Here is a 20,137-nt window from a genome sequence, read left to right as displayed (position 1 = left end):
GCGCATCGGCATTTCTGTGTGTGTGTGTGTGTGTGTGTGTGTGTGTGTGTGTGTGTGTACCTGTACATGAGTGTGCCTCAGCATCTTTGGGTATAAGGTGGGTCTTCACATTCTCACTCCTGTAGGAATGTGTGTGTGTGTGTGTGTGTGTGTGTAGCAGGGTCTGCTTACCTGTTTAAGGTGTATCAGCATGGGCTGGGGTCTCCACATCTCTTCCTCCTCACCTCAATCTCCCAGGATACCTAGTTGCCTTCTAGGCTCAGGTCAAGTGCACCTGTATGTGAAACCTGCTCTGATTTCCTCTTCCCTGACAAATTTCCTTTCCCCAAGCAAAATCACTTTGTATTCATATTGTAAGTATTCTTCTGTGTGTGTATATATATGCACACACATATGTATATGTATATGTATATATGTGTGTATAGAGAGAGAGAGAGAGAGAGAGAGATGGAGATAGACAGACAGACAGATAGATAGATAGATAGATAGATGGTTTGTTATGATTGATAGGTACACTGGACTTCAAACACTTAAAGCATTTACTACCTGTGTGACCTTGGTTAAGTCACTTCTCCAGGCCTCAGTTTCCTCGTCTGTAAAATGTTGGACTGGATCATCTATTAAGGTCCTTCCCAGCTCCAGAATACAACCCTGCATTGTCCCCTCCAGCTAGACTGTCAACTCCCTGCAGGCAGGAACAATTTTACTTCTGTCTGTGTAACCCCAGTGTCTGGCATATTATAGGCACCTAATAAATGCTAATTAACTGATCAGTCCACGTATAGAAGTGTAGGGCCACATCTGCTTGCCTGTTAAGTCCATGCCTGGATGATTTCCTCTCTGCCTCTCTGTGTGTGTATAGGCGTGGGCACGTCCACATCTGTGTGTCTGTCCGGAGTGTGTCCCTATATGCTTGCGTTTCTCTGCATTTGCCCCCGAGTCTGTGTATGAATGAGGGAGGAAAGTGGGGGGGGGGGTGCATTCTTCAGCCTGATTTCTGCCAATGATTCTTAATTAGCCCCCTTGAATCCCAGCAAACAACCGTACTAATCAGCCACTAGGAACTTGGCCGGTTTGGGGGGGGTAGGGTTTTTTTCATCGAACAGTGAACCTCAATGCTAATTAATTTAATGTATTAATGACATCCATTTCCTGTTTCAATCGGCATTTATCTTCCCTGCAGAATAGCCTTTTTTTTTTCCTTGACACCTGTTGTGTTTGTTAGCCTGGAACCCTTGCCTAGGACTGTGCCACCCCTCCCTCCCCCTCTCTTCCCCTCCCTTTTTCTCTTCTCCACCCCCCCCCATAGCAGATTCTCAGAATTCAGAAGCCAGAAACCACTGAACTTGGGGGTGCAATGGAGATATTTCTGGAATTTGAGCCAGATGCCTCCCTGCGCCTCAGTTTCCTCCTTTGTAAAATGAGGGACTTGGACAAGATGGACTTTGATATTCTTTGCAGCTCCAGAGCTGAGATTTGATGATATGGGACTTCTCCCTGAGAATGGAAGACGTAGACATTTGTAGGGAGCTGCGATGAGTCTTTGAGGAGGGGCCTTAAGCCCCAGAGTCTCCTTCTAATTTCAGGTAGCAATGGCGGCCCTAACCCAAATACGCCACAAGAGACGAGGCAGCAATACGGTCAAAGAAAGGAAATCAGATTCTCTGATTGGTCAATTTGCCCGCCATAATCCTAGTCAGACAGGGAGCAGCAGAGGCAAAGGCACGGAGGTGGGAATTGACTCGTATGCTGATGTAGAGGGTTGCAGTCTATAGCAGGACTGGAACCATGTCAGTCTCCGTGTAGACTTCGTGCTTTAAAATTCAAGTAACTGGCTGCCCCCATCCCTCTCCCTCCCCCTCCCCAAGAGTCCTGCTCCCCTCCAAGAGAGTAAAACCCATCTCTGCTCTCAGGATAAGGTCAACTATGCCCTGTGCTCTGGACCCAGGCTGGAGGCTGCCCTGGCCTCTAAGGACCGGGAGATCCTGCGGCTTCTGAAGGACATCCAGCAACTCCAGAACTCACTCCAGGAGCTAGAGGAGACATCAGCCAATCAGATAGCCGATCTGGAGCGGCAGCTGACCGCCAAGACTGAGGCCATCGAAGTAGGTGCCAGCCTGCGGTGAGGAGTCTCCAGAGAGGGGTCTGCGAGGCCAAGGGCAGATGTGCAGGCAGGGGGAGGGTCTCAGGTCACAAAAGCATAGATCTCAAAGTTGGGAGGGACTTTGGTGGCTGTCTTATCCAACCCCCCCCCCAGATAATCCTCTTACATCATCCCCCAAAAGTGATCTCCCAGCCTCTGCTTGAAGACCTCCAGGGAGGGAAAGCCCCCCCACTTCCCAAGGCAACCAGATCCACTTTGGGACCACTCTCATCGTTAGGAAGACATTGAAACCTGGCTTTGACCTTGAGACTGTGGTTGAGACCCTCAGTGGCTTCCCCAAAAGAGATGCCCAAGGGGAACAGTCATAATAGTTTATGTTCTTTATGATAGCCAAGCAAGAGAGCTGGCCTTGTAGTTGAGGAGACCTAAGCCCCAGGCCCACCTCTGACTGCCACCCTAAGCAAGTTGCCTGATGTCATGGCAGCCCAGATCATTCTCTTAAGTGTGATGGTACAAGGGGCTTGGGGAAGCCCCATACCAATGAAATCACAAATCTGGTCAAAAAAGGAATTTATTGAAGACATTTTCCCTCTGCAGACCTCATGTGGCCAGTTTATCCCTCTCCAAATCGTACTATTTATTTATTTACTTATTTTTAGTTTTCAACATTCACTTCCGTAAGATTTCGAGTTCCAAATTTTCTCCCCATCTCTTCCCTCCCCCCACCCCAGGACGGCATGCAATTTGATGTTTACATATAGACAAATTGTACTATTACAGGTCTCCCTGTTAGTGTGAATTGTCCCAACTCTGGCCCATGGGCCCCATGAAGGCAAAGATTATGTCTCATCTAACATTCTTTCCCCACCTCCCCAAAGCTCTCTGCATACAGTAGGTAGTTAATAAATAGTGGTTGAATTACGTTGGTGAGCTGTCTCGGATGCCTCGGTCTCCCAAAAGAGATTCACTCACCTCCCTCAATAGGGTCCATTAGGCAGAACTCTAGCTCTGAACACCTGGGTCTAAATACTGCCTCTGAACTTGCTACCTCAGTGACTACAGGCAAGTCGCTTGTGAGTCACCTGTGCAGCAAGGGAGTGTGACTAAATGACCTCTGGGCTGCATCCCAGGTGTAGGATCTAGGTTCCAAGGATAGCCAAGGAAGTGGCTGATGTTTGGCCTTGGGATGGAATTCCCTCCTCTGAGGCCAAGCCCCAGAGTCAGAGATAAGGACTCTGAGAGGACCATGGAAATACTCACAGATGGAGCTCAGGTCGAGACAGGCCTTCTTCTGGGGCTGTGGAGATCCCCAGCCGTCTGCCACGAGCCTCACCAACTCTGCTTTTGGGGTTTATTGTTTCAGAAGTTGGAGGAGAAGCTCCAGGCTCAGTCTGACTACGAGGAGATTAAAACAGAGCTGAGGTACGTTGAGCAGGGTCATGGCGGCCGTCCACCTTTCTCCAGAGAAGAGCCCTGGGCTGGTGGGGAGAGGGCTAGCTACCTCTCCCCTCCCTTTCCTCCTTCCTCTCGTCATTTTTCTCTCTCCTTTCTCCTTCCATCTCCTCTTTTTCTCTCTTCTCTCTTCTCTCTCTCTTAACTCTTCTCTCTACTCTTTCCTCACTCCTCTCTTCATTCTTATCTCTCCTATTTTCTGTTTTCTTTCTCCTCCTTTCTCTTTACTCTGTCATCTCTTCTTTTCTTCTCTTTTTCTTACTATTTATCTCTTCTTCTCTCTTTTCTTTCTCCTTTCATCTCCTCTCTCCTTCCATCTTTCATCATTCTCCTCTATCCTCTCTTCTTTCTCCTTCTCCCTTTTCCTCTTTTTTCTCTCTCATCTATCTTTTCTTTCCTCTTCTCTCTTTTCCTCTTCTTTCTCCTTTCTCCTCTCTTCTTTCCTCTCTCCTTCCATCTCTCTCTCCTCACTCTCCTCATTCCTCTTTTCTTTCTTCTCTCATCTCTCTTCTCTCTTTCTTTTCTCTGCTTGGAGTAAGGAATAACAGCATAGAGTTCATTCCTGGAAGAACCGTGAAGTGGGCCAAGTTTCTCAGTGCCTTTCTCTCTCCCACTTGGACGCATCCTTACCCTTCGGAGGGTCCCCTTCTCACCGCGCATGGACCCTCCTGGCGGTCTGTGACTGCCCAGAGCACTGGTCCCAGCTGGCATGCCACGCCCTCAGCTTTCTCCCTGCATCAGTGGGCTCCCATGCGGAGTCTCTTTTCCCATCCCCCCACATCAAACGGGATCCTGTTCTCATTCAGGGGATCCGCATCAAGTAGCCCCTGGTGAATATTAGGTCCATTAGCTAGTTAGATTATTATCCCCTCCTGTGGGGAGGCATTTGGGAATGTGTGGGTCTTTCCAAGCACCTGCCACTTAGGGTGGCCCTGGAGTCGGGATGGGGGGGGGGGGCAGACCATGTCTAGTAGTCAAAGCTTTGATCCTGTGGGAAAGACAATTGGCCAAGTTAGGGGTCCTTCCCCCAAACTTGGGACAGGACCCCCCAGTGGCTCTAACACCAGGTGGTTTCCCCTCTCTCTGGCAGCATCCTGAAAGCAATGAAATTGGCCTCCAGCACCTGCAGCCTCTCCCAGGTAAGCATCTCTATCTCTGCCTGGGAAGGGAGAAAAATTTCCAGGACCGAATTTAGCCTAACTCATCCCACTTGGGGTGTTGTCTCTACAGAGCATGGCCAAGCCCGAGGATGCCTTGATGATAGGAAAGGATGGATTCTTTCCTGGCCAGAAATTCCTCCTGGAAAAACCAAGCCTTCTGGCCAGCACTGGTAGGAATGAAGGGCCCTGCAGAGTACAGGGACCATGGGGAGGGGGCAGGAGCCCACTCCTGCAAGGGCCCTGGTTGCCCTTCTGCACTTTTCACTCCCCCTGGGAACTTCTTCCTGGCACGTGAGCCAGAGAAATGAGTCTGGGGAGGGCCCACACCATTAGGCCACAAGGTCAGACTGTAACTCCCTCCTCTCATATGGCCACAAGGCTAATCAATTCAGACCAAAACATCTGTGTCAATCTGAGAACTTGGGGATCACCCCTCTAGACCTGGAAGGGGGCATGGAGATCATCCACACCTCTGTTTTACAGATGAGGAAACTGAGACCCAAAGTCCCAGGACCATAGGGTCATCAATTTAGATCTGGCAGAGACTTCTGAGGTCACCTAGTCTATAGGCCTCATTTTGCAGAGTAGGAAACAGGCCCATAGAAAGGAAATGAGTCCCCCAAGGTCACACAAATAGCAAGATGTAAAGTTAGAATTTAACCTCCAGGCCCCTGACTCTAAACCCTCCCCCTTTCCCGTGTCCCTACAGCCTCCTAAGAGCTCAGCTTAAGTCCCCAGGCTCATCTCACCACTGATCAAACCCTTCTGTCTCCTTTAACACCCTTTCCCTCTCTGTACACATTTATTGCTACCCACCTCACCCCATTTTCCAGGTGGGGAAACTGAGTCCCATTGGAAAGACAGTAAATGTGGGGTGAGGTTAGGGTGGGGAACACTCACCAAAGGAGTCATTCCTCAGTCTCCATCCTGTACCAGTTATCTCGGGAGTATGTTTCTTGATTTCTTTATGCCCCAGTCTCCATATCTGTAAAATGGATAGGATAACCCCTGCCCTGCTTACCTCATGGGTTCGTTATAAGCAAGGATCAAATGAAATGATGGGAGATAAAAGCATCTTGGAAAATTGCAAAGATTCTAGGGGTGAGAGGGTTGGCCTCCCTGGGGAGGAACCCACTGGCCTTGGCCCCGATAGCTCCCCTCCCTCTTTATTCTCTAGAGGAGGATCATTCTGAAGATGATTCTGTCAAAGACTCTCTGGGAACAGACCAGTCCTACCCCTCCCCCCAGCAGATGCCTCATCCTTCAGGGCCAGAAGACCCCATCTCCCCCAGCCCTGTCCAGTCCCTGCTGGGCCCTGGCTTGGGGCAAGAAGGCCAAAGGACTTTCTCCCTGTCCCCCTTCCCTAGTCTGGGCACCAGCGAGAGGCTTCCAGGGGAGGCCCTACTCCCCAAGCCAATGATGCCCCCAGCATTCAAGGGTGAAGGTGGGGGCCTGCTGGTGTTCCCGCCGGCCTTCTACAATGCCAAGCCCCCACCGCCCCCGGCCCCCCCGAACCCGCCTGCCAGCACTGATGCCACAACCCCCGGGCCTCCTGGGGACCAGGTGGAGAGCACCACAGTGGATGAGGAGCAGCTGGACACGGCAGAGATTGCCTTCCAGGTGAAAGAACAGCTGCTGAAACATAATATCGGGCAGCGGGTGTTCGGCCACTACGTGCTCGGTCTGTCCCAGGGCTCGGTCAGTGAGATCCTGGCCCGGCCCAAGCCCTGGAGGAAGCTCACGGTGAAGGGCAAGGAGCCCTTCATCAAGATGAAGCAGTTCCTATCCGATGAGCAGAACGTGCTAGCACTGAGGACCATTCAGGTGCGCCAGCGAGGTGAGTGAGCTACCCACCCGCCGTCTTCCAATGGGCCGCCAACCAGGCCACTCTCTCGAGCCAAGTCAATTCATTTCAATCCAACAAACATTTCCCCCAAAAAAATAGAAATAATCCCCTGCGCTCAAAAAGAGTTTACATTGTTTTGGGAGAAAGCAACATGAACACAGTTAAGGCAATACAAACATATACAAAGTAACATGAAGTTATATAAAGACAGAAACAAAAACAGCCCCTACCCTCAAGGAGCTTACATTCCGCTTAGGGGAGGGACAATAATTTAAGTAATTACAAAATACATTTCAGGGAGTGAGGGAGATATGAGTAAAACACTAACAACTAAGGGGATCAAGGAATCAGGAAGAGCCTGATAGAGACGCCTGAGCTAAAATCCTTCAATTCAGGTCAGTTCAGTAAGCATTTAGTAAGCTCCCGCTGTGTGCCAAGCCCTGTACTAAGTATTGGGGATACAAAGACAGAAACAAAATATTTCCTGCTTGAGATGAGTTTAGATTCTAATGGGGGAATTTATCTAATTTAGCACCTTACTCAGTTAGGTAGAAATCAAATCAAGAAACATGTATTGAGCATCTCTTGTATACCGAGTAGATGGAAGGCACTGGGATCTTGGGAGACTGGGAAAGGCCGCCTGCTGAAGGTGACATCTGAGCTAAGTCTGGAAGGAAGTCAGGAGGCAGAGAAGAGCGAGGAGGACGAGCACCCTCGGCACGAGGGACAGCCAGTCCAAACACCCAGCATGTCTTATGTGGGGAGCAGCCAGATGACCAGGGTCACTGGATCAGAGAGAGTTTGTGAAAGGGGAAATAAGGTATAAGGAAACTGGAAATGTAAGAAGAGGCCAGGTTATGAAGGACTTTAAAAGTCATTCAGAGGATTTTTAACATTTGATGCTGAAGGTAATAGGGAGCTTTTGAGGGTTGTTGTGTAGGGGAATGACATGGTTAGATCTGAACTTTAGGGAGATCACTTTGGCAGCTGAGTGGAGGCTGGATCATAGCGTGGAGAGACAGGAGACGAGGCAGGAGACCCATTGGCAATTTGTTACAGTCGTCCAGGTATGGGGAGACAAGGGCTTGCACCAAGGTGAGGGCAGTGTCAGAAGAGAGAAGAAGGCCATCTCCCTCATCAGTAGAACCCATGTGACACTTGGTTTTGCCACTATCTAATGCTTTCCTCTCCTTGTCCCTCAGAAGCAAAATGCCAGAGAGCTGACAACGCTTAGTAGGCCCTCAACAAAGACCTGTTTGCTTTAGTTTATCTTCCCCACCCCAGTCTTCCCTATGAGTTGCCAGGATTCCCTGCCAGACTAGGCCCGAACAGGAGCTGGTCTTACGCGCGGTGACTCCTGGACAGCAGCAGACCAGACGGGTCCCCCACTGGGCCCCCTGTGACAGATCTCTTCTCACCTCTGACCAGGCAGCATCACCCCAAGGATCCGGACGCCCGAGACAGGCTCGGATGATGCCATCAAAAACATCTTGGAGCAAGCAAAGAAGGAAATCGAGTCCCAGAAGGGAGGTGAGTGTGAATGGTATCCCCTCTGCCCCCTCCAGCCTCTCTGTGAGGTGTCTTGGAGGCCTACCTCTGAAAGCCACTCTCTCTGTGGGAACCTGGGCCGGTGTAAAGTATTTGTGAACACTGAAGGAGAGAGAAAGAGACAGACAATGTGAGAGGAAGAGGAAGAGACACAGAGTGGGAGAGACAGAGAAATAGACAGCGGGGAGAGGCACAGAGTGGGAGAAAGAGAAAGAGAGAGATAGACGATGAGACAGAACAGTTCCTGCCTTCAAGGAGCTTCTGTTCTGCTGCCAATGATATCCCATCATTATACTGGCTAGGCAGCAGGAAGTCACTGGAGGTGTTTGACTAGGCTAGTGACCTGGTCGGTCCTGTTTCTGCAGAAAATCATTGAGGTGTGAAGAATGGGTTAGAAAGGGGAGAGCCCAGAGGGCAATGGGCCAGTTTGGTAGTAAGTAGCCTCATCCATAGTGGGGTGGAAACAAAGGTTGGGACACTGTGGAGATACAGCTGGGGCATATGGCAACTGATGGGACGGGGAAGTGGGCAGAGGTTGGCCAAAATGGAAGATGACTCCAAAGTTCCAAGCCTGAGGGACTAAGAGCATGCTAGGCCCTCTGGGAAAATATTGTGGGCTTCAAGGATCCTAGGGTGGGCAAAGAATCCTAGGGTCAGGGGACCTTCCCTGAAAGCCCACCTTAGTCTACCTGGAGACTCAGAAATCGCTGGGCATAACCCTGTTTCAACTACTTCAGTGGCACTTGAGGAATAAGACCTGAATTCAAATCCTGCCTGAGTTCCTTGTGACCGTGGCCTCACTTTCCTCCCCTGTCAAATGAAAGAGATTGAGATCCCAAAAACCTGAGTTTTCAGGGGGATCCATTTAGTTTGGTGGTGTCTGCTGCCCCCTGGTGGATACCAGCTGCACTGTGAACACCCAGTGCTTCCAAAACCTTTGATGGGAGCTGCTCTTCCGCCATCTCGGATCTCAGAGCCTGGACTTTGGAAAAAGACAGGCTTTAGTCTTTGGGTGGGAAAACAGAGAGCCTCAGAGAGACCCCCAGGGCTTTCATGGCGGGGATAAAAGCTGAAAGGGGCCCTAGAGACCATTCTAGTTCAGTCCCTATTTGTTAGAGCAGGAAACCGAGGCCTGGAGAAGTGTGGTACATAGTTGGCCCACTTTGGCTCTTAAATCCAGCCTTCTTTTCTCCAGTCTACACCATCCTTCTTCTTGTCATTGGACCCTTCTTCAACAAGTCAGTTTAACAAATATCCCGAATGTAAAATATCAGTCAGCCAAGCAAACATTTAAATTGTCGAGAGAATGAGTGAGCAGAGAGCTAGTTTCCATGTTAGGAAGTCCTCGGTTCAAATCCTGCCTCCACCACATACTAGCAGTGTGGCCTTGGGCAAGTAATCTACCCTCTCTGTGTTCCAGGCGAATCTTCAGAACTAAGTTTCAGAGCAGGGCCTGATCTGCACTGGGAAAAAGTGTCCTCACTGAGAGTTCTCTATACCAGAAGAGTCAAACTCCAGGCTAAAGTAGCCCGAATCAGATTAAAATGTAACTTAGTCAATAAACATTTATTAAGTGCCTACTATGTGCCAGGCACTGTGCTAAGCTCTGGAGATACAAAAAGAGGCAAAAGACAGTCCCTGCCCTCAAGCAGCTTACAGTCTAATGGGGGAGACAGCATGCAAACACATATATGCAAAGCAAGCTATAGACAGGATAAAAAGGGAATAATTAACAGAAGGAATTAAGAGAAGTTAAGAAAGGATTCCTGCAGAAGGTGGAATTTTAGTTGGGACTTAAAGAAAGCCAGGGAGGTCAGTAATGACAAAATGTTTTTCTAAAAATACAATACAATATAGATAATGTGAGTTTGTGGTTTTCTAAGGTGCCTTCAAGGGATCTGTTTCTCTTTGAGTTTGACACACCTGGGCTGTATCAATGAAATCCTAGCTCCAGTACCACTCCACTGCCAAACCCTGTGCTCAGAGCTGGGGTTAGAAAGACAAATACAAAACAGTGCCTGCCTACAAGGAGCTTCTACTCTAGCCTGGTCAGACCCTATGTACCCAGACATTAGGCTAGATGTGATGGGATAGAGACTCCACATTCACTCCAAAACATTCAAGAAGGTAAGGCTGGCTACAGGGTACAGCCGATGTTCCCCACAGAACAAGGAACCACAGGTTTGGAGTGAGGGCCCCCTCATTTCAGAGATGGAGAACCTAAAATTCAGAGGAGGGCAGTAGCTTGCCCAGTCACATAGCTAGTCATTAGTAACACCAAGGCTAGACCCCAGTTCTCCCAACCCACTTTGCAGGGCTGTGGCCTCCCTAACTCGGTCTGGAATTAAAACAATTCACCAAGTGGGTAATTCATAAGGTGTATAATTAAGAAATTACTGTATTGGCCCCTTGAGCTGAACCAGAGCCTGGGGGGAAAGTGACTGAGAGGGTGAACTGTCCTTCCCAACCTCCACCACCTCTGTCTTCCCCCTCTCACACCCTGCACAGGTGAGGCCAAGAACCCCTCCATCCCACTCAGCGTCCCCAACGGCACCAACACCAGCACCTCAGAAGACGCCATTAAGAGCATCCTGGAGCAGGCGCGGCGGGAGATGCAGGCCCAGCAGCAGGCCCTTCTGGAGATGGAGTCATCCAGCCGCGGCGGGGGGCGCTCAGTGCCCCCCTCGCCCACCGAGCGCCCTACGCTAGCTGCTGTGAGCCAGAACATCGTCCAGGCCTACATCAAGCAGGAGGATGGGCCGGCGGGGCTGGGTGTGACCAGCAGCAGCGCCACTCAGACCCCCCTCACTGTCCTGTCCCCCGCGGCCTTTGTCCAGAGCATCATCCGCAAGGTCAAGTCTGAGATCGGCGACGCTGGCTCCTACTTCGACCAGCACTGGGCCTCAGAACGCAGCGTCCTCAGTCGGCCCTACACGTCAGTCTCGCCATCCCTCTCCTCCTCTTCCTCCAGCTACTCCAGCCAAGCCAACGGGAGGCCATGGCCCCGGGGAGAGCCTGGGGAGGCCCTGGTGACTGAGGAGGAGGCCCCGGCAGTCACCAACGGGGAGGACGAGCTACCCAAGGTGGGCGAGATGAAGCTGGAGGGGGCCAGCTCTGAGCCGCCTGGCGGTGGACGGCTGGCCTACTACCCGGCTTATGTGCCCCGGACTCTGAAGCCCACCGTGCCCCCCCTGACCCCAGAGCAGTACGAGATGTACATGTACCGGGAGGTAGACACGCTGGAGCTGACCCGACAGGTCAAGGAGAAGCTGGCCAAGAATGGCATCTGCCAGAGGATCTTTGGAGAGAAGGTAAGGGCTACCACGCCAGGCTCCATGGTGGGCAGGGGAATGAAATGGAATATGCAAGAAAGGCACTGACTATGCGCCGGGCACTGAGATATAGTCACCATCAAGGATAGAAACAGAAGATTGAGTGCTCTCCCTCCAGAAGCTTACACTCTCTAATTGGAGGAGACAACCTGTAAAGGAGGGTCTACAACATGCTCCCCCATATGCCACCGTCCAAAGGCCATGGTCCTGGGAAGGGCCTGGGGACCCCCTTTTGAAAGAATTCCCCTTTAAAGGGCCGGGGCTGCCAAGGCTTTCAGTTTCTGCCTAGATTCACCATGGGCCATTGGCTTGTCTACAGAAATCCAGAAGGTCCTGGCAGGAAATATTTGGATCTGGATGGAGCTTGGAGGGAGTGCCAAGGATTTTGGTGGATGGAGATGTGGATCTCCTTCTTCCAGCACCCCAGGTACTAAGAGCCGGCCGAACTCAACTCAATTCAACAAGTGTTTATTGAGTTCTGAGCCAGGCATTCTACTAGGCACTGGGGATAAAAAGACAAAGGTGAGATAGTTCCTGCCCCCAAGGAGCTTATATTCTGTAAGGGGAGAAAATATGCCCATTTGTCGATCAATTGATCAATTAATCTGCAAACATTTATAAAGGGCCTACTATGTGCTGGCTCCTCTGCTGGGCACTGGGGATACAAATACAAAAATGAGACAGTCCCTGCCCTCAAGGAACTTAAACTTTATAAGGGGAAACATGTGTATTTATCAGTCAATGAACTCACAAACATTTATTGAGTACCTACTATGTGTTCTACTATGTATCTGCCTCTGTGTTGGGCACTGGGGACAAAAAGACAATGGTAAGACAGTCCCTGCCCTCAAGAAGTGTACATTCTACTGGAGGGATACTACCTTTATTCATTCGTTCAAAACACATTTACAAAGTACCTACCATGTGCTCACCGCTGGAGCTACAAAAACAAAAATGAAAACCTGTCTTCAAGAAGCTTGCATTCTTGAAGAGCAGGGGAAATATAGACTCTCTTATGAGCCTGAGCTTAATGCCCCCAGGGTTCTCTGTTCCAGTAGAGACCACAAAGGACCAGGTCCCCAGGCCAACCTAGAGTGCTGTTCCATCCAGGGGACCTTCTCCCAGAGCAGCCCTAAAGTCCCCTTTAGTGGGCCTGAGAATGGCCCGGGTTGAGCCAAGAGGGGGTGGGAGAGCTTGACCACCATGACACTGCTGACTGTCCCTCCTCCCCATCCCCCAGGTGCTGGGCTTGTCCCAAGGCAGCGTGAGTGACATGCTGTCCCGACCCAAGCCGTGGAGCAAGCTGACACAGAAGGGGCGTGAGCCATTTATCCGAATGCAACTCTGGCTCACGGACCAGCTGGGCCAGGGCATCAGCCAGCAGCCCAACCCCACCCAGGGTAAGTCCCAGGGGCTGGTGGGAGCCAGGCAGGACAGAGATTGGGTCCTGGCCCAGAGCCTCAGACCTTCTACCTCATAGGATCATAGCTGTAGAGCCAGAAGACGCCTCAGAGGGCTTCTAGGTCAACCCTGCCATTTTACAGGTAGGGAAACTGAGGCCCAATGACTTAAGGACACACAGGCGGTAAACAAGATTGGGGCAGGATTTGAACCCGGGTCCTCTGAATCCCACGCCAATTCTACTCCCTCTCATTTCAAAGACAACAGATGGTGATCTCTGGAAATGGGTTATGAATAGAGGAAGAAGAGATGGGACTAGGTGGTCAGGAATTCAGACTAGACATTACCAGGACCTCAGTGGCGAATCTAAGTAGATTTTAAAATGGAGGGGGCTGCCTTATCAGGTAGTGAGTTCCCCTTTCCTAAGGAGAGGAGGGAAGTGTCTTCAAGCAGAGCCTGGAAGCCCACTTGTTAGGGTTGTGGTAGCTCGTCATTACCGCTATTGTTCAGTCATTTCAGTCATGTCTGACTCTTCATGACCCCATTTGGGATTTTCTTGACCGAGATACTAGAGTGGTTCTCCATCTCCTTCTTCAGTTCATTTTACAGATGAGGAAACTGAGGCAAACAGGGTTAAGTGACTTGCCCAGGGTCTGAGGTCAGATTTGAACTCAGGTCCTACTGACTCGAGGGGCAACATTCTATCCACTGCAGCGCCACCTAGCTGCCCCTAGCTTAGTCATAGACTGGACTAAATGTCCCCTGCAGTCTCATCCAATTCTGAAATTTCCTGATTCTGTGATAGTCAGAATAATAATAATAGCCAACACGTAGCACCTTAAGCTTTGCTCAGCACTCTCCATGTGTTCTGGCACTCAACCCCCACAACATCCCTGAGGGGTAGGTGCTACTATCCCCATTTTGTGGATGGATAAAGTGTTTTGCCTAATTTCACACAGCTAGCAAATATCTGAGGCAGGATTTGAACTCAGGTCTTCTTGACTCTAAGCCAAGCACTCTATCCACTGGGCTACCTATTTGCCTGGATGAGACAGAATGTCCAAAAAAAAAAAAATCGAGCAGAGATTGGGAGAGAAACAGACAGAATCCAAATGAAAGACCTAAAAAGGACCTGCAAAACCTTCTGGTCCAACCTTCTCATTTTACAGATGAGGAAACTGATGCCCAGAGGATCCTAGACTTTGATTCAGACCTTACAGCTTTTACCTGGAGTCCCAGAATTTCTTGTTGGGGTTTTTTTTTATATATTCTGATTTCTGTGTTTCAATATAATTGGATACTCTTGGAATCCTATGTGTTTTATTTTGTGCATTTTAGTAACATTCCAACATGGCTAATGCCAACATGTATTTTGCATGACTATATGTATTTGTTAGGTTTGAGGGGTTTTTGCCTTCTCACTGGGTAGGGGAGAGGTAGGGGGGAAGGAGTGAATTTGGGACTGGGAAAAAAAGAAAAGATCTCTATGCTTTTTTAAAAAATAATGATAAAAAGTGCTTCTGAGGAAGGGTCCATAGATTTCACCAGATTGCCAAAGGGGCCCATGATTCTCAAAAGGCTACGAACTCCTGCTCTCAGCCATCTAGTCCAGCCCACCCCATTTTACGGATGAGGATGGGACATGCTTATACCACTCAAAAAATGGGATTCCAACACTTGTCTTTCAAGTGACTGGGTTGTCGTTTTGTTGCACCACACTGCCCTCTACAGGAAGACCTGGGTTACTTGCGGGATCTTCCTAGCTGGACAGCTCCTCTGGTTAGCTCTCCCTTACATCAAGCCAAAATCTGCCTTTTTGGCAGCTTCAATCAATGCATTGTTCCTAGTTCTGTCCTCTCGGGGGACAAACAGGACAAGCCACACCCCTCTTCTGTGTGACAGTCCCTTAGAATCTGGTCACCAACTAGCATGTTCCATCACTCATCTCTTCCCCATTTTCTTGAAGCAGTCCACACATGGCATGAATTCAGGGCTCTGGTCACCTGCCTTTAAGGGAAGTGTTTGGACCGACGGTCTCATCGAGCTCTGAATCTATCATCCTGTGATTCCATGACCCTCAGAAGCCCTGTCAGCTTATCAATGGCCTTCCTACAATGGGATGCCTGGAACTGAAGCCAAATTCTGCCTCAGTCGGGCATCATCTTATATGTTCCCTACTGAGGCAGGAACCCATCCTTGGGTATGAGCCAACCCAGAGCCCACAAAGGACAGCGGGAGATGGATTTCCCTTGGCCTAAAGGGGGAGCAAAGGAAATGAAAGACGGATAGATGTGGACGCTGCCTCCAAAAGGAAGAGGTGACACAGCCCAGAAGTGAGGAGGGAATGGAGGGATTTGTCCATTGACTTAGAAATGGACGTGTCTTTAATATGGCCCACTAAAAATGGGTCCTGTTAAAGTACAGGGCAGTACAACTGGACCATTCCTACATAAACCATCTAGCGCTTTGGGCTAGATAGATATGAGAGTCCCAAATTTGCCCTTTAAAATAATAAATCACAGAGTATACAGAAATGTGAAGTCAATACGCATCAGGTCAGAAGAGTCTTACATTTGTCTCGAGGGCACATCACTGCCCTATATCGCTGCCTTATAGATGTAGATCAGATTGGACAGGGTAGACACTTCCTTAAAGATTCTATGCTTCAAGGGGCAGCTAGGTGGCACAGTGGATAGAGCACCAGCCCTGAAGTCAGGAGGACCTGAGTTCAAATCCAGCCTCAGACCAAACACTTGACACGTATTAGCTTGGGCAAGTCACTTAGCCCCAATTGCCTCACAAAAAAAAAAAAATAGAGATTCTATGCTTCAAATACTGGGAGACAAGGGAGAGAAGATTGGTAAGTCAAATCAATAAATATTTTGTAACAGCTGGCATTTTAATATATGACAATAGATTTAAGGTTTGAAAAGCACTTTACAAATATTACCTGATTTTATCCCCGCAACAACCATGTAAGTATTATTGTTATCCTCATTTTACAGATGAGGAAACTGAGACTGAGAGACATTAAGTAACTTGCTCAGGATTACACAGCTAGAAGGTCTCTGAGGCTGGGATTTGAACTCAGGTCTTCCTGACTCTAGGTCCACTGCTCTATCCATTGGGCCACCTTTTGTTACTTTTGTTTAGTCATTTTTAGTTGTATCTGACGCTTCATGACCCATTTGGGATTTTCTTGGCAGAGACACTGGAGTGGGTCACCATTTCCGTCTCATTTTACAGATGAGGAAACTGAGGCAAACAGGGTGAAGTGACTTGCCCAGGGTCACACAGCTAGGAAATGTCCCAGACCAGATTTGAACTCAGGTCTTCCTTACTCCAGGCCAAACACTCAATGCACCAGGCCTCCTAGCTGCCCCAGGTGTGCCACCTTTACCCCTAAGTATAGTGGGTGATATCACAAAGTATAATACATAGTTCCTGCCCTCAAGGAGCTTACTTTATAGTCTGATAGAGGAGACAACTGTAGAATAGTGGATAGAGGCTGACTTTGGAGGTAGGAAGCTCTGGGTGACCTTGGACAAGTCATTTAACTGATCAATGTCCACCCTCCACCTCCAACTCTCTAATCCTATAGGCTACAGAGAAGTTGCTGACTCCCTCCTCACTGGAGGGAGTTTTCACACCTGGAATTCCCTACACTGATAAAATCACAAGTCTAAACCAAAAAATGGAAGATGACACCTAGATACAAGTACCAATGACTTGAACAAAGGCATGAATTTTATACTTATCAGATGTGCATAGGACACAAGCTGGTCAGAAAAGTCAGTGATGAAAAATGGGTTCCAAAAAGTCTTAATAGGCTAGAATATAGGACTGACAATAATAAAGTGGAGCCGCTAGGTGGCACCATAATGCATCGAACACAGGCTTGGAATCAGGAAGACTGATCTTCAAGAGTTCAAATCCAGCCTCAAACACTTACCAGCTGTGTGAGCCTGGGCAAGTCGCCTAATCTCATTTGCCTCAGTTTCCTCATCTATAAAATGAATTGGAGAAGGAAATAGCAAACCCTTCTAGTATCTTTACAGAAAACCCCAAATAGAATTATAAAGAGTTGAACACAACAAAAATGTGCCAGGCATTGTGCTAAGTTCTAGGGATACAAAAAGAGACAAAAGAAGACCCCTTCCTATGGACACTCTCAAATTATCAGTGTCCTTTGTAATATGTGGCCCCCAGAATAGAACAGAGAACCCCATGCAGATATGGCCAGACCAACAGAGAGGACAGTGGGACTGTTACCAGCCTGGTCCTGGACACTGCCTCCTATAAGGAATGTGGTTCAGTTTAATATTGCATTTGTTCTCTGGGTTGTGTGACAGCTGAGTCATGCTGTGCTTGCAGTCCATGGAAGGTACTCACAGATGTTTTTCAGATGAGCTGCTGTCTAGCCATCTTGTACTCCCCCATCTTGTACTTGTGACGCTCAGTGGATGGTCAACTTTACAATATCAAGAAAATCCCAATTGGGGTCACGAAGAGTCAGACATGACTGAACAATCACATCCCCATTTTTTAATGGGGCAGCTAGGTGGTTCAGTGGATAGAGCACTGGACCTGGAGTCAGGAGAACCTGCGTTCAAATCCAGCCTCAGGCATTGTACTAGCTGTGTGACCCTGGGCAAGCCACTTCACCCTGTTTGCCTCAGTTTCCTCATCTGTAAAATAAGTTAAAGAAAGAAATGGCAAAGCACTCCAGTATCTATGCCAAGAAAGCTCCAGATAGAGTCACAGAGAGTCAGATACGACTAAAATGACTCAATCACAATAACAACAAACTGAGGGGCAGAACCATGGACACATACTTAGCCCCACGTTAACCTGAAATTAATACAAAAGTATGAGAGATATTACAAAGTAGTGCATGAAGAATTCCCAAGTGAGGAGTACAGACAAGTGCTCTTGGAGTTTAGAATAGAGAGGCAATGTCCTGGGATTCAAAAAGCTTTTGGATCAAGGGGTCTGAATTCAAATCCAAGCTCTGACATTTATTAACCATGTGACCCTAGGCAAGTCACTTCTCTTTGTGCCTCAGTTTCTTAATCCATAAAATGAAGGGATTAAACCTATTGACTACTAAGGCCCCATCTATCTCTAAACTCAGAACCCTATTATTTCTCCGAGTCCCGGTTTCCTCATCTGTAAAATGGGGATAATAATATTCACACCTTGCCTCCCATAGTTGATAAAAGAGTGGTGTCAGCCTTAAAACACTATAGAAATGAAAGATATTATTACTGTTATTCCTGTGGCCAAGAGCAGTCATGGAAGGCTTCAGAGGTAGGTGGAAGGACTCTGAAGATGGGGGAAGGTTTGGAGAGACAGGAAAGACATTCTTAGGGTGGGAAGATGTTAAGAACAAAGATGTGGAGACAGGAAAAGATTGATCTGTATTCCTGGATGGAGTTTTCAAGTCTGGAGTTTCCTACACCGATCAAAATCACAGGTTCAGACCACACACACACACACACACACACACACACACACACACACGATGACCCCAAGACACAAGTCCCAATGCCTTAGATAAAAGTATAGAGCATGGTCATGAACTTTGCAGATGGCACAAGCTAAGAAGGAAAGTTAATGTCCTGAATGAACTGAGTTTCAAAAAGGTATAGAAAAGGAGCAGCTAGGTGGCATAGTGGATAGAGCACCGGCCCTGAAGTCAGGAGGACTTGAGTTCAAATATGGCCTCAGACCAAACACTTGACACTTACTAGATGTGTGACCCTAGGCAAGTCACTTAACCCCAATTGCCTAAAAAAAAAAATAAAATGAAAATATATAGACAGGATGGAACTTTGGGTGAAATATGCAATGAAATTTAAGGACAATAAATGTCAAGTCATATTGCATTTTAAGAAATCAATTTCCCACTACAAGGAGGAGGGTTATGATTGGGTTCAGAAATTTATCTGAAAAGTAATTGGGGATTCAAGAGAGCATGAGGAGATCAGGATTCATAGTATTATAGAAATAATAATAATAGCATTTACTTAGCACTTTAAGGTTTGCAAGACACTTTACAACTACCATCTCATTTTTCTACTCTCAACAACCCTGAGAGGTAGGTGTTGTTATTAGGAATTTTATAGCTGAGGAAAATGAGGCAGAGAGAAGGTAAGTGACTTGCCCAAGGTCACACAGCTAGTAAGTGTCTGAAGCTGGATTTGAACTCAGGTCTTCCTAACTCCACTGTATCACCTAGCTGGAAGGGATCTCAGAGGTACCCTAGTTTGATTCCCCTCATTTTACAGATGGAGAAACTGAGGCCTCTAGAGTAGTGGGTTTGCCCAAGGTCACACAGGTGGTGAGCTGTTGCATCAGAGAATTGGGTTCTGGATTCTCTTGACCTTGACATTCTGTTTGCTAAGAGCAGATGTCTCCCACCCAGAAGAGCCTACATCAAGCAAAGTGCTCAGGAAGCCTGCGGGGACCAAGTGAGCCCCAGACAATGCCCCAGATTGGCAGCAGACTCACTCAGCTGCATGCCGGGCCCTGGAGTGTTTGGCTGCATTCCAGATGTGAAGCTCAGCAGAAGGGCCTTTCCCTTAAAGAGGCTTCACAGCTGGCTGTCTCACAGCTCCAGGGGCAGGCGGGATTACTCCTTCCTTGAAGGCTTTGAAATGAAGATAGATAAATCCCCAGCTGGCCCAGATGGGTTAGCCTCGAGGCAGAGGGATGGGACACAGGACTCCGCAGTCCTTTCCAGCCTTGTGATTGGATCCTGGAGAATCTTCTGCACATTGGCCGCCTGTTACTAATATTTCAGGATTGCTCCACATGACCTCCCCTCTGGGACTGTTCATCCACCTCTCCCCGGATGGAGAGGAGAGCTCCATCTCTGTCCCTCCCTGATCCGTCCCGGAACTCCCCTCTCTCACTTCATCCTCTGATTTTCCCCCTATTTCAGACCACACCCACATCACCTAGCGGGCCTCCCCAGAGGGACCAGTGTCCATGGAAATGGAAAGTGAGCTGCAGGGGGGCTGGGGACCCTGAGCCGCATGTGGGGGAGGAGGACTATTCCTTCCGCTTGCCAAGGAACCCTTTGTCACATCTCTTATTTTAATTAACTCGCCTCATTAGAAATGCCCGCATTGTGCATAATAAATATTCCAGACACTTCTGTATTTGTCTTCTTGGAATTCTTAAGCAGAAGAGAAAATCTCTCAGAGACTGTCTATCTGTCTGTCTGTCCCTCCTCTCCCTTTCCTCTCTCTCTCTCTCTCTCTCTCTCTCTCTCTCTCTCTCTCTCTCT

General features: G+C 48.5%; 1 protein-coding gene across 9 annotated transcripts in view; it reads left to right on the top strand.

Moving 5' to 3' along the window:
• CUX2 (cut like homeobox 2) overlaps positions 1-20,137 on the top strand; it is a 377,819-nt gene that overhangs the window by 339,749 nt on the left and 17,933 nt on the right. For all 9 annotated transcript variants that reach the window (XM_027857392.1, XM_027857397.1, XM_027857393.1 and 6 more), the window contains 8 exons: positions 1,914-2,105; positions 3,468-3,526; positions 4,647-4,695; positions 4,787-4,886; positions 5,894-6,553; positions 7,991-8,092; positions 10,619-11,421; positions 12,683-12,842. In XM_027857392.1, the coding sequence (XP_027713193.1) occupies positions 1,914-2,105; positions 3,468-3,526; positions 4,647-4,695; positions 4,787-4,886; positions 5,894-6,553; positions 7,991-8,092; positions 10,619-11,421; positions 12,683-12,842 (2,125 nt within the window). The remainder of the gene's footprint in view (positions 1-1,913; positions 2,106-3,467; positions 3,527-4,646; positions 4,696-4,786; positions 4,887-5,893; positions 6,554-7,990; positions 8,093-10,618; positions 11,422-12,682; positions 12,843-20,137) is intronic.

Source organism: Vombatus ursinus, unplaced genomic scaffold (genome assembly GCF_900497805.2).
Source record: "Vombatus ursinus unplaced genomic scaffold, bare-nosed wombat genome assembly UNPS02012122.1, whole genome shotgun sequence".
NCBI lineage: Eukaryota > Metazoa > Chordata > Mammalia > Diprotodontia > Vombatidae > Vombatus > Vombatus ursinus.
Note: the sequence above shows the minus strand (reverse complement) of the source record. Positions and strands in the feature narration are given on the sequence as shown.